Raw genomic sequence first — 13,541 nt, 5'->3', positions numbered from 1 at the left:
AGTAAAAAAAAGATATACTAGTAAAAAAAGGCTAGGTGCAAGATAGTGCGGAATTTGCTTATATCTGAATAATAAAGTAAGATACAACATCTATATTATGTTTATGTGTATATGGGATTATCTCTAAAAAGATATACAATGAACTCATCACTCACCCTCTGTGCTATATGAATTATATTTCATGTATCTATATTATTTACTGACAAAAACCTAAAATTTAATATCTAACCATAAAGACTCAAGTATCAGTGAAATACTAAAAAGGATAGGTAAAGGTTATTATCTTCAATTTAAAAAGAGCTTCCTTCAATAAGATAAAGAAAAGCTTGCCAAAAAATGAATCCAAGATTTGGAATTAGCATTTCATAGAAGAAATAGATATGGCTAACACATTTTAAAAATGTTCATCCTCCTTAGAAATTAAATTAAAATTAAATAACACAATTTTACCTATCAGGTTGGAAACTTAAAATTATATATCCAGTATTAGTGTGCATATATGAAATGGTGAGAGCTGGCTGTTACTTTCTTGTCATATTTTTATCTAAAAGCTTAAATCATGAACGCACACCCTTTTATCTCACCCAGAAATGCTAAATCTAAGTGCTGAACCTGAGAAAATAAGGCAACAAGTACAAAAATATATATGTAACAAGGATACTACACCATTTTAATTATAATAGCAAGACATGGGAGAAAAGCCAACATTTACCAATAAAGGATTAGTTAATAAATTATGGTATAACCAAGTAGCTACTAAAAGCTAAGTTTTCAAAGAATAGGTGAGGGTATTTAAAAAATGTTCATAGTATACGGGACAAAAAGGATAGTAAAAAAGAACAGCTTAAACATTCTAATCTCATGAGTGGAGGTGAGAAATATGCACCCATAGGAGCCTGGAAAGACATACACCAAAATATTAACATTAATTCTTATTGGGGGATAAACTGTAAGTGATATTTTGGCTTTTCTTTTTACTTTTTGGTTTCTTCCAAGATTTTTGCTTTGTTTTTCCTAATAAGCATGTATTACTTTTAAACTGGGGAGAAACCAATCAATAGTATTTTGGGGGAAAACCTACAAAAGGTACAAAAATGTAATTATAATTTTTCATTCTTTTAATTTTTAAACTACCAAGAATCATGATATCTAACTCTATATGTTAAAAAAGAAAATTGCAGGGAGATTCTTTTACCTAACAATAAAAATATTTGTCAAATTCAAAAGGGTAAGACATAACTGCTTTATTTGAGAAACTTACATCCAAATTATTTTTATGTGTTTTTAAAGGTCCTAGTGAGCATCCAAGAAGAAAACATATACAGCTTCCACAGGAATAAGGACAAAACAATGGGGTTGATGACTGCCCCAAATGTTATTTCCTAAAAGAAAGAAATGTAATATTTAACCTTTCCTCTTTGGGGGCAAGGTAAGTGAACTGCATACATCATAAATAAAATTTTCTTACTTTACAAGGAGGAAGGACTGTGATCCTGATTTTGATGCCTAACACCAGAAAAGATAAAATCCATTCTTCTGAACAAGATGAAGGGGAAAAAAATCATTCTTCAACATTTCTATTCTCATGCAATGAAATCCAAAGGTCTGTTGAATCCGCCTTTTCGATTCATGTACTGCCTACAATGAGAAAATCCATTGTTTATTTAAAAAATTCTGGGCTCCTTTTAAGAAAATAATCCTATACTTCAGAGATTAAACCTATAGTTCACCTTTAAAATGCCAAAGTTGGCCTCCCTGGTGGCATAGGGGTTAAAGACAGCACTATCAAACTATCACCAGCCGCTGCAGCATGAGTTCGATCCCCAGCTGGCCAGGGAGCAATCCGCATGGCAAACAGACCTCTTATGCCTTGCCCGTTGATCCCCTCAGCAGTGTATTTCAGTAGATCTGCCTGTTCTGCTCCCCACTCTCTCTGGTGAATCCTCTTAACTCCCCGCACCCAGTACTTGCATGCATACATAAATAAATCTTTGGGGGAAAAAAAAAAAGGCCAAAGTCTAGTATAAGTATGCAAGGTTATTTAATTCATGTTAAGAGGAGATCATTTCACTTTCAAAATAGCCACACCCTTCAGATTCTTTAAAATTCAAATAGGAGTATGAAATATACTTTTAAAATTACTTGGGAAGATTCTACCATTTAAAAAAACCACCTCATTGAAAATCCTTATTTATTTGGGCCTCCCCTGGTGGCGCAAGGGGTTAAGACACAGCCTATGAAGCTATCCGCAGCCACTGCAGCACAAGTTTGATCCCCAGGGAGCTACCCACATGGCACAGCAGACCTCTCCTGTCTCGCCCGCTGCCCCCTTCAGCAGTGTATTTCAGTACATCTGCCTGTTCTGCTCCCCACTGTCTCTGACGAATCCTCTCACCCCTGCCTCCCCCCACACCTCTGGCCTGTACCCCAGTTCTTGTATGCATAAATAAATAAATCTTTGAAAAAAAAAAAAAAAGAAGAAAATCCTTATTTATTTTAGGTAATACGCATATAGTTTAAGCAAATAGAAAAGTTCCCAAAAAGTACCATACGAAGTAAACTTGACTGCATATTGTACTAGTTCTCCCCATAAGACGTTATCGGAAGGTAACTTTACAAAGGACTGCCAATGATGATTCTGGACCCTTAGTATCATAGCATTCTCAAATCATATTATCCATATCCTAAATTAACTGGAATACTAGCCTTGTATCAGGATTAAAGGTAAAGACACAGGCAATGCTGAAAGATGGCTTGACTTTTCCATTCATTACAACTCAATAATATTTCAAGAAGTATTGGTTTGTTCTGTGGTATTAATAAAATAGGACTATATTTAACAGAAGAATATATTTACCGTTGAAATCTAGTAATTCAGGAGGGATCTATTTTAAACCTATAACTATAATGAAATTAAAGTCTACAGACTAGAATATGCTATTTTGAAGACAAAACTAAATCCTGCCCTAAAACATTTAAGCCATCTATCCTTTTCTATGATAGTTATTAGCTAACAGGTAAACTGGAAATTAACAGAAGAATATAAGAAAGATTAAAACAAGAGACTGTATTGAACTACTACATTTCCTAAAAATATGATTATTCCATAATAAATCCTTTCCAACGTATGTCATTTGTCATTAGTTGAAACATAATAATGAGGCCCTCCCTAATGGGTTAGGGGTTAGTTTCAGTGCTATCACCGCCTTGACCTGAGTTCAATCCCTTGCCAGGCAACAGACCTCTCCAGTCTTGCCCACTGCTCCCCTTACCAGTGCATTTCAGTAAATCCATCTGTTCTGCTCCCAACTCTGTCTCTGGTCAATCCTCTCACCCCCAAGCACCTCTGGCCTATACACCAGTTCTACACAGAAATAAATAAATCTTAAAAAAAAAAAAACAAACCAATAATGAAGGCTATGCATACCTGTATTTCCTCTTCTGAGATACATTTATGGCATAGGCATTTACAGAGCCATCCACTTTTTTCCCCTGGAGAAAAGCAATAAACAAATAGAAGAAACAAGGAAGATACATTAAATGCCTCAATTAAATAACTATCAATAGATCCTATAGACAAACTTAAATAGCAAGATCCATTTAAAAACAAGGCAGCCCAAGGAGAGAAAAAGAATTCTCAAATCCTGCTGAACTCCATGACTTCTAAATATTACAACACTCTGTTTACATTTCTATAGTCACACATAAGCAATTATCACAATATTGAGGCCAATATATATTCATGGTATATGTATTAGGTACAAGGCAGGCAGGGAAAGGATACCAGATCCTAACATTTTGGTCAAAGAATTCTTTGAAAACAAATACAAGTTATGAATTTCTCTAGAAAAATTCACATTCACGCAAAATTTAACTTCTGAACTAAGCTTAAATCACATCTCCAACAGTCACTATTCAGCTAGATCCCATTTCTTGTACATGCCTTGAAATTTTGATTTTTAAATCAAGAATCAGGATACAGTATAACAAACTAATACGAAGTGTCACTTATACCTCAGTCTTTCGTTTGTGGCATCTATCCTTTTTCATTAACTCCTTAATAGGTTTTTTTTTAATTCAGCCATGTTAATACTCATAAATAAAAATTTATTGTGCCTTCATGCTGTTCCTCAAACCTGAATTACCTTCCTCCTAATCTCCAATTCCCATCCAATCTTCAATTATCTGCCTTTAATTAATCATTTAAGACCAATTCAAATGATCCAGTTGCCAGGAATCCTCTTCTCTAATTCTAATTGATGGAAGGAATACAGCTGTGAGTTACCTTTGCATTCTTACATCCTAGGCCACTTGAATATATGAACATCACTGCTTAATGTTGCCAAAACACACACAACACACACACACAACTCCCAATCACTTGTCTCCCATTACTACTCATGAGATGTGCCCTGTTTAAGCATATTTATTTTTTAAATATCTGTTAGGGCAAAACAAAGATTCTGATTCATTGGTCTAAAGGTGGCACAGGTGAGGCACATTAATTGAAGTGAGTCTACAATAAACACATGTGGTCTTACTTATCTATAGATTTTCACTACATTTTGAGGGAGGGGGAAATACTAAGTAAATTACTTGAGGTATATGATTTTGACCATCCAAGAATAGGAGGTGGGTATGACTTGGGGAAAAGTAAATGATACTAACCTTTCTACTAAGTTCAAATACTAAAGGCTCACTGATTTTTTTTTTTAAAGATTTATTTATTTATAGAAAAGCTGGGGTACAGGCCAGAGGCGCGGGAGGGTGAGAGGATTCACCAGAGACAGAGCGGGGAGCAGAACAGGCAGATGGACCAAAGGCACTGCTGAGGGGAGCAGCAGGAGAGACAAGAGAGGTCTGCCACACCATGTGGGACTCTCCCTGGCCTGCCGGAAATCGAACCAGCGCAGCAGAGGCTGTGGACAGCTTCACAGCATGGTGCTCTACCAGCTGTGCCATCAGGGAGGCCCCAAGGCTCACTGACTTATTAGCCCTATTCTCATGTATATGCTAGAATAGAAAGATACCTTGAAACTTTCCAGAATTTTTAAATGGAAGGTAAAGTAAGTGACCACACTGGCATATGAAAAAGTCCCACTACAGACGAATGATGAAATGTCTTAAAACAGACATCCCTGAAAATTACAAAGTGCTGAGACTTTATTAAGTGCCATGAACTGTACACAAACTAAATTTACATTCCTGTAAATGTCATAAAATAAACAACTGACATCATGTGTCCTTATAGTAGTCCATAATTTTTATGGGATCTATGCACGCTCATCTAATTTTTCCTTTATAAACAAACATCTTCAGCACAGATTCGACCTAAAAGTACAGTATGGCTCCATCTTTACATCAAATTCTCAGAGATTTCAAACAGAACATTAGGCAGTAGTAAAAGCAAAAAATAATTCTGGTAAGTTCCCTCCCTATTTTTCTAAAAACGTCATTGCTTTAATTTGGAAATGTTTTTATTTACACACCATACTTATCAATAAATAATTTCATCTACAGTCTTTGGGAAAACAAATAATAACTTGGTATATTTAAGAGAAAAAAGCTGATACCTAAGTTAAAATAAATTCCAAAATGGGGTTTACAAAATCATTTGTGAGAACAAAAGGTCACTCTTAACTCAAATAGTTGTGCCTTCTCTGGTACTTTTTTTTTTTTTTTAAAGAACAGTTTTTTTTTTTTTTAAAGATTTATTTATACATGCACTGGGTACAGTCAAAAGCGTGGGAGGGTGAGAGAATTCACCAGAGCCAGAGCAGGGAGCCGAACAGACAGATTGACGAAATACACTGCTGAGGGGAGCAGTGGGCACAGCAGGAGAGGTCTGCGCGCCATGTGGGACCCTCGCCAGTGGCTGGGGATCAAACCGAACTGGCGCTGCAGAGGCTGCGGGCAGCTTCGCAGCCCAGCGCTCAACCGCTGCGCCACTGAGGAGGCCCTTCTCTGATACTCTTACTAGGTTATACACTGTCATTTAAAAAAAGAAAAATCACATGATGAAAATCACATGATGAAATAAGCCAGAAAGAAAAAGAAAAATATCGGATAGTTTCACTTATAACAGGAATATAGGGGAACCAAATAAGACATCAGTATAAAAATAAAATAAATAAAAGTACAAAACACAACAAAGCAAAAACAGACAATTATAAATCAGAGACATACTGCAGGGGGTGAGGAGGGAGAGGGATCAGAGGAAGGGAGGGAGGAGCACAGAGAACTGTGGTGATGGTGCACAGGTGCCATGGGGAAGGAAATTCTATGGGGACTCATTCTGATGGGGTGGGGGGAAGCAAATATTGTTTTTTTAAAAAAAAAATCAGATGAGTTTGGCACTATCAAACTCAGTTAAAAAGAAACTCCTAGAGCACCTGCAATTACCCTTCTCCATTAACAACTCAGTGGGGCACAAGATTAGAGGACGTGGATTATTTTTGAGTTTTTCTTAAAAATCTAAATTTCTGGGCATCTCTGGTGGCGCAAGGGGTTAAGTGTCAGCACTATGAAGCTATCCACAGCCACTGCAGCATGAGTATGAGTCTGATCCCCAGCCAGGGAGATAACCCACATGGTGTAGCAGACCTCTCCTGTCTTGCCCTCTCAAGCAGTGTATTTCAGTCAATATGCCTGTTCTGCTCCCCACTCTGTAACCAGTGAATCCTCTCACCCTCTTGCACCTCTGGCCTACACCCCAGCTCTTGATTGCATAAATAAATAAATCTTTAAAAAAAAAAAAATCTCTCAATTTCCATTTGTAAAGCTAAATGCACTTAAAATCTTCTAAAGGCTTTAAAAGTATTTCCTCTTTCCTAGTACCTTTACTAGTTTTCTCTCTCCATCCCCTCTTCCTTTCCCCTCTCTCCAATTCATCTCTATCTGCACCTTCCTGTTTCTGTCTACTCTCTCTCCCACAGTCCTCTCTTCATCTCCCTACTCCACAATTCCTCTCTTTTTTTCCCTTTCCTACGCCTATTCTCGATGGTATTATGATGTAGACAGCATTTGCTCTCCAATCCACTCCTCTTTTGAGTTATGAGATTTGCATTCAGCTATACTAATATCATCTTCATTTGGCAGCCAAATTTTGTTCTTTGGTGTCATAGCACTTCCCCTCTCTATAACCCTTTATGGGTTAACCCCATCACCCAGTCTTTCAGCCTGACTATTCACTTCCAACTTCTACAACTACTAACTTTAGCTCTGGAGGGGTTCTCAATGATGCAGTCCTTCCTCTCAATTCAGCTCTTCATCATCTTTTACGTTCACATTTCAGCAGTTTTGTCTCCAATCTAACTCTCCTCACCTGGTCATTTTTCTAAAACATGTACACAATCCTGTTATTGCCTTGCTTAAAAATCATTGTTTCCTCTTAACTTAAATAACCAACTCTAAATTCCTTACCATAGGTAAGGGCACCAAAAGTCCTCTACAATTTGCTCCCGACCTATTTTTCTAGCCTTATTCTTAGTCACCAGTCCATTTACCAGCCTTTTACCAATCACTGAATGTGAAATCCCCACAATACACTATATTCCTTTATGCCTACACAGCATTTCATTGTCTTCTATTAGTCTTTTAAGATCTAACTTAAAAATGTCATCCAGGCAAACACACCCTGAATTCCAATGGCAAGTCACTGCCTCCTTCTCCCTCTCAATGCATCGATAGTTATTATAACAAACTTGTATCAGTGGAAAAATTTACAATTAATAGCAAAAGAATATGTAAAAATGGGACAGTCATTAATGGTTAATTAAAATCAGAATGCCTAACTGACTATTTTACTTACTTTTGTGGAGTCAAAGGAGGCAAATCCCATTAACTTCATCATTTCTATTTCTTCCTCTGTTTTGCCCTCTAAGTCTTCCTCTGCAAAAACAAGTGACAATTTTTAAAACTCTACTGTTCTATATATGTATATAAAGGGGTGGCAATAAATTAATAGTTATTCCATCCACCCAGCAGAAAACATATAAAACAATTAGCAAAAGACTTGAATCTAATGAAAAAACAAAATTCCTTTTCAATTTGGAAATATTACTTAAGGTGTAAGGAGGAAACGTGCTCTCCATTCTCCTTTATCCGAAGACTGCTTAAAAAGGACTAGCTTGGAGACTTTGGGCAGGACCATTTTTACTATCTGACATGATATTAGCTTTGAAGGTACTTTCAAAATAGAGTATTTCATATTTTTAACTATTCTTCCTGTATTGGGAGCACCACAGATAACCAGCAACTAAGGTACAAATAAAACAAAATCTCACAACTCTATGTACTGGGGCCCTGGTGCTCAGAGGTGCTTCTGTGTCTTTTAGGACCAACCTGGTATAACAGCTCAAGCTGAAAGCTGGTGTGGAGAGGAGCAAGGTCTCCGAGGCAGCTGCAGAGCTACAACAGTACTGCACGTAGAATCCTGCAAGGATTCCAGTCAGTATTCCAGTCAGAAGCATCCCCTTCTGAAGCCTAGGTCTTATGCTTTACTTTGAAGACTGGAGGGTACACGTTCCCTGAGGAATGCTTTCAAGTGTAAAATCGTGAATCACTGGCTCCAGTCCCAAGAAAACATGCCTCTCTAGCCAAACAACTGATTTAGTTCAGATGGCTCGTGTGACTTGGTCCTAAAACCAAATTCTATAAAAACCATGAATTTCTACTTACTTAATGAGGCTAGGTGAAACAGATTTTTAAAAAATAATTGGCAGCTTTTTTTTGGTGAAGTGCATTCTACTTAAAACCTTATCACCAAACACATCTCTTTCATAAGTGAATGCACATCTTTTCATAAGTGAATCATGACTATTTCTACCACAGGAATAGTAAATGTGCTTTATTTACTGGATGTCTACACTATCGGAAGAAAAATCTTGTTTCTCAAAAAAACCTGAATTTGTATCATGACATCATTTCATATCACAACAAAATTTGTTCTTTTCTCATGAATTTATTTCTAAATGAAGACAAACAAGTATAACATTAGGAGAAGAATAAGCACTATTAATTAAATGATGTCAATTTTTCTAAATGAGAAATTGTTTTTAACTCTAAACAAGGGAACTTTTCTTAGCAAACTTGTTTGGAAAGATTAATGCTGTGTTTATCAGATCACTCCATCCTGTGTATGAAGCAGATTTGATCCTTTGCTTTTTTAGTTCCTCTATTTTACAGTTGTGGTACTTTAAAACAATACTTTTATTATTTCCTGTCTTTTAAAAAATGTTTAAAATGTGACCTACAGAATACTGCAAGTGATTAAAAACAAAGTAATGTGACTACTGCAATCTAAATGCATTCTTAATTTTTTTTTTTTTTTTGTGGGACCCTCGCCGGTGGCTGGGGATCAAACTGGCACTGCAGAGGCTGCAGGAAGCCTCACAACCCAGCGCTCAACCGCTGCGCCACCAGGAGAGGCCCAATGAGAAATTGTTTTTAACTTTAAACATGGGAACTTTTCTTAGCAAACTTGTTTGGAAAGATTAATGTTGTGTTTATCAGATCACTCCAGAGAGAGGGGTCAAAACAGGAGGTAAGACCACAAGAGACTATGGTGATGGTTTCATGATGTGGTGGTGGGAATTTTATAGGAATTATACCTGAGAGGAGAAAATGAAACACTGTACAACAATGAGTAACAATGTAAAATAAATATACTAAAACAAACAAACAAACAAACAAAAAACAAAGTTGGAAGGGAACTCTGGAGATGTTCTAGCTCAGTTCAGTTTCCACACGAAGAAGTGCTCTGCCTAGGATCTATCTTGTTAGAAGTGCCACAAATAGAACCCAGGCCTCATAATTCACAGTTGAATTCTATCTGCACAATTTTACAGGACTAAAACATTTTCAAGCAGAGTAGTAATATTTGTCTCTTGAATGAATCATTTAACGTCTCTGAAACTTAGAATCCTGTTTACAATGAAAAGACAGACCCAAATAAATGCTTTTTGTTTTTATAAAAAAATAAATAAAATTTCTGCTTAATTCATCTTTTTCTATGACAGCAAAAAACCTCCAAAAACAACAACAAAAACCCTGTATGCAACAAATACTATAAGAAACAATATTTAAATGTTGAAAACATATACTTTTGTAATTTTATCATAATTGAAATTGTCTAAAGAAGGTTGTACTTTTCCTATGGTTATTTATATAATTAGATTACCAGTAATTTGCCGTTCTTTGTTCTTTGTTTCTTTTGTTTCTTTCTTTTCTTCCTCTCTTCTTTCTTTCAGTCGAGAAGGGGAAGGAGATGTGGATCTATGCCTTCTTGGGGATCTAATATTTAATAAGAAAAGATGTAACAAAGAGAGACAAATGGAGAGGGTGTGTGTGTAAATAAGCACAGATATACATGAGTGCCTGAAAGGTAACGCTGAACAAAAAGTCAGGCTCCAGAGAACCAAGACTCCATTCTCCAAAGTAGAGAGAAGAAGGTTCTGTCTAGGCCCTGACTGCGAACAAAAATTAAAAATACAGTTTACTGGGCCTCCCTAGTGGTGCGAGGGGTTAAGACGCAATACTACGAAGCTATCCGCAGCCACTGCAGCAAGAGTTTGATCCCTGGCCAGAGAACTACCGACATGGCACAGCAGACCTCTCCTGACTGGCCCGATGCTCCCCTTAGCAGTGTATTTCAGTACATCCACCTGTTGTTACCCACTGTCTCTGGTGAATCCTCTCATCTCCCACACCTCTGGCCTATACCCCAGTTCTTGTATGCATAAATACATATTTTTTTAAAAAAAATAGAGTTTACAACTCAATCATCAGGCTCAGTACAGTTAGGGCTAAAAAATTTGTTAGAAGGCAGAAAAAATTTAAACAGCTTCTAACAATGACAAATACAAAGTGTTAATTAGATGATAATTAACACTTACTAAGAATCAAGAATTCATTTCTAAGATTCTTTCAAGATCGCATTCTTTTTTTTTTTTTTAAGAGTCATGATTTATTTATTTATTTATTTGTTTGTTTGTTTTTGTTTATACATGCACTGGGTACAGTCAGAAGCGTGGGAGGGTAAGAGAATTCACCAGAGCCAGAGCGGGGAGCAGAGCAGGCAGAAGGACCGAAGTACACTGATGAAGGGAGCAGCGGGCGGCAGAAGAGGTCTGTGCGCCATGTGGGACCCTCCTCCGGTGGCAGGGGAGCAGCTGGGGATCGAACCGGCGCCACAGAGGCCGCACGGGCAGCTTCGCAACCCACCGGGGAGGCCCAAGATCTCACATTCTTGATTATACACTTGAATAAATCACTATCACCAAATTTAAGAAAAAATCAAAATAAAAAAAACAACAACACATTTCTTCCTTTTACCAAGCACCATGTTAAATGCTTTTCTTGTTTATCTCATTTACTCCTCAAGGCAATGCTACCGCTTAGAGTTATTAACCTTACTTTACCAATGGAAATGTTAGGCTTACAATAAGAAGGGCTTTAAGTTTCCCTCCTCTCATGAAATTGTCTCTTTTTATAAGTGATAAAAACAAAGCTAAGGGCAACAACTAGCTTCTTTTGGATCTGAAGTAAAACTACTGGTTATTTTCTGCACTTACCTGGAGCGCCTTCTGTGTGGGGATCGAGAACGGCTCCTCCTTCGATCTCTCTCTCGGGATCTGGATCTTTCTCGGCGCCTGCGTTCTCTCTCCCGGGATGTAGATCGGGAACGTCTACGTTCTAATACAAAAACAAAAAATTGCAGAGCCAAAAATTACCTCAAATATCTTGAGGTTTGCCATCTAATAAAATTGAAAAGCTAGACATTTCTAGTAGTCACATTAAAGAAGTAAACAGGTGGAATTACTTTAATAGTATTTGAACCAATATAGCAAACTACTATCATTTCAACATATACCCGATACAAAAACTGCTGAGGCATATTACATTTTTGGGGGTACTAAATCAAGTCTGGTGTTTATTCTACTAAAACAGCACTTCTCAATTGAGAACAGTGTTAACTGTTCAATAGCTACAAGTGGCTCACAGTCTCAACTATCTAAAAAAAATCAAATATCACTACATCCTGAGTTCGATCTCTGGCCAGGGAGAAACCCACATATGGTGCCACAGATGTCTCCTCCTGTCTTGTTTCCTGCTCCCCTTAGCACTGTATTTTGCCAGAATTCACCTGTTCTGCTCCCCACTCTGTCTCTGGTGAATCCTCTCCCCCCCCCCCCCAACACCTCTGGCCTACATCCCAGTTCTTCTGCGCAAAAAAAAATATATATATATATGTAAATATATATGTATATATAAAATCTCAACGAATTGAAGTTGATTACAAATACAAACAAACAAACCCAAGCAAACAAAACCCCCAAACAACAAACCGAAGCTAACCAGGGGGCAGAACCCAGGCTCTAAGTTAAATCTCCTGCTCCAAGTCCTGGGTTTTTTACTAGCACTACCACATGGGGGATGGAGGCCAGAAGACATTACTCGTGAGCTCCCTGGTCGCAAAATTCTAAATGCCGATTTTCCTATTATAAATTGGGAAGGAAATTAACATTGAGCTTTTAAGAACCAGTGAGCGTCAGATGCTGAGTGTTATGGGCTGTGACATTTTCACATCACTTTTTAAAGGTAGTTGATATTATCCCAATTGTGTAATAACGGGAACTCGGACTCAGAAAGGCTGGATAACTTGCACACGGACACTCAGAAATTAAGTGAGGGAACTGTGGCCTGATTCTAAACCCCCCGAAACAAATATAACAAAAAGTTATCGTATGAGGCTGGCAAAGAACCGGCAAGATCCTAATTTAGGGGGCTGGGGGAAGAGGACTGAAGAGTGCGGAGACTTGGTTCCCCCATTCAGCCCCGTTTTCTTCTCATGAGAAAAAGGCCCGCCATTCCGCTGCCCTGGTACTGAAAAGTAAAAAGGGACAAGCCTCCCACCAAGCCCCAGGAGCCCCCAAATTACTTGCGAACTCACCCCTCCGTGGGGAGCGGCTGCGGCTGCGACCCATTCGGAGTCCTTCTCTAACTCACACCGCCCCGGAAACGACTTGCAACAACTTCCGGGAGAGGCGGGAGCTGAACTTGCCCCACCGACTGGAAAACGTCGAAACGAATCGCTAAGGTTCCGGCTTCGAGAGAAGGGCCGCTGCGCTGAGGCTGCCCAGAATTTTGCCGCCCCGCCGCGTGATGAGGACAGAGGTGTCTTCTCAGCTTCTCGAGCCACACTTAAAGGTGGCTTCCCCATCTTCTGTGTCCACGGTGGGCATTAAAACGTGGTATTTAATATTATAGAAATATCTGGTAAAAGTTGCATACCCAACACCCTCTCATTCTTTCACTTTTTCTTTCCAGTTTTTGCCCACAAGTATACAATATTTCATATCAAACCACCTCAAATTGTGAATTTGATAAAGAAGGTTGTTGGGGAACTGACTTTCGCTTGGCAGGTTTGCATGTGAAAGACATACTCAGAAGGGTGTCATTTGCTAGCTCTAGGAATTAGCTAACCCTGGGAGAGGCAGTCTCTGAAAGGCCTCAGATGTTAAAACATCAGAAAAGTAAAA

At 38.1% G+C, this 13,541-nt stretch overlaps 1 protein-coding gene across 3 annotated transcripts; it reads right to left on the bottom strand.

Annotated features, from left to right (window-relative positions):
• Positions 1–427: 427 nt before the first annotated feature.
• Positions 428–13,034, bottom strand: SNRNP27 (small nuclear ribonucleoprotein U4/U6.U5 subunit 27). 3 transcript variants are annotated; one of them, XR_008554359.1, is made up of 7 exons: positions 12,941–13,034; positions 11,574–11,694; positions 10,181–10,293; positions 7,811–7,890; positions 3,428–3,492; positions 1,469–1,638; positions 428–1,382 (listed from the first exon to the last, which is right to left on the bottom strand). XR_008554359.1 is itself a non-coding variant. In XM_054701695.1 (6 exons), the coding sequence occupies exons 1-6, from the start codon at positions 12,984–12,986 to the stop codon at positions 1,584–1,586; spliced, it is 480 nt and encodes a 159-aa protein (XP_054557670.1). In that variant the 5' UTR covers positions 12,987–13,034; the 3' UTR covers positions 432–1,583. The 3 variants fall into 3 exon arrangements, 2 of the variants coding, with proteins under 2 accessions (XP_054557670.1, XP_037383441.1); XM_054701695.1 differs by having other exon boundaries at positions 432–1,638; XM_037527544.2 differs by having other exon boundaries at positions 563–1,638; positions 12,953–13,034.
• Positions 13,035–13,541: the final 507 nt, after the last annotated feature.

Source organism: Talpa occidentalis, unplaced genomic scaffold (genome assembly GCF_014898055.3).
Source record: "Talpa occidentalis isolate TD23 unplaced genomic scaffold, MPIMG_talOcc4v2.1 talOcc4.5, whole genome shotgun sequence".
Taxonomy (NCBI): Eukaryota; Metazoa; Chordata; class Mammalia; order Eulipotyphla; family Talpidae; genus Talpa; species Talpa occidentalis.
Note: the sequence above shows the minus strand (reverse complement) of the source record. Positions and strands in the feature narration are given on the sequence as shown.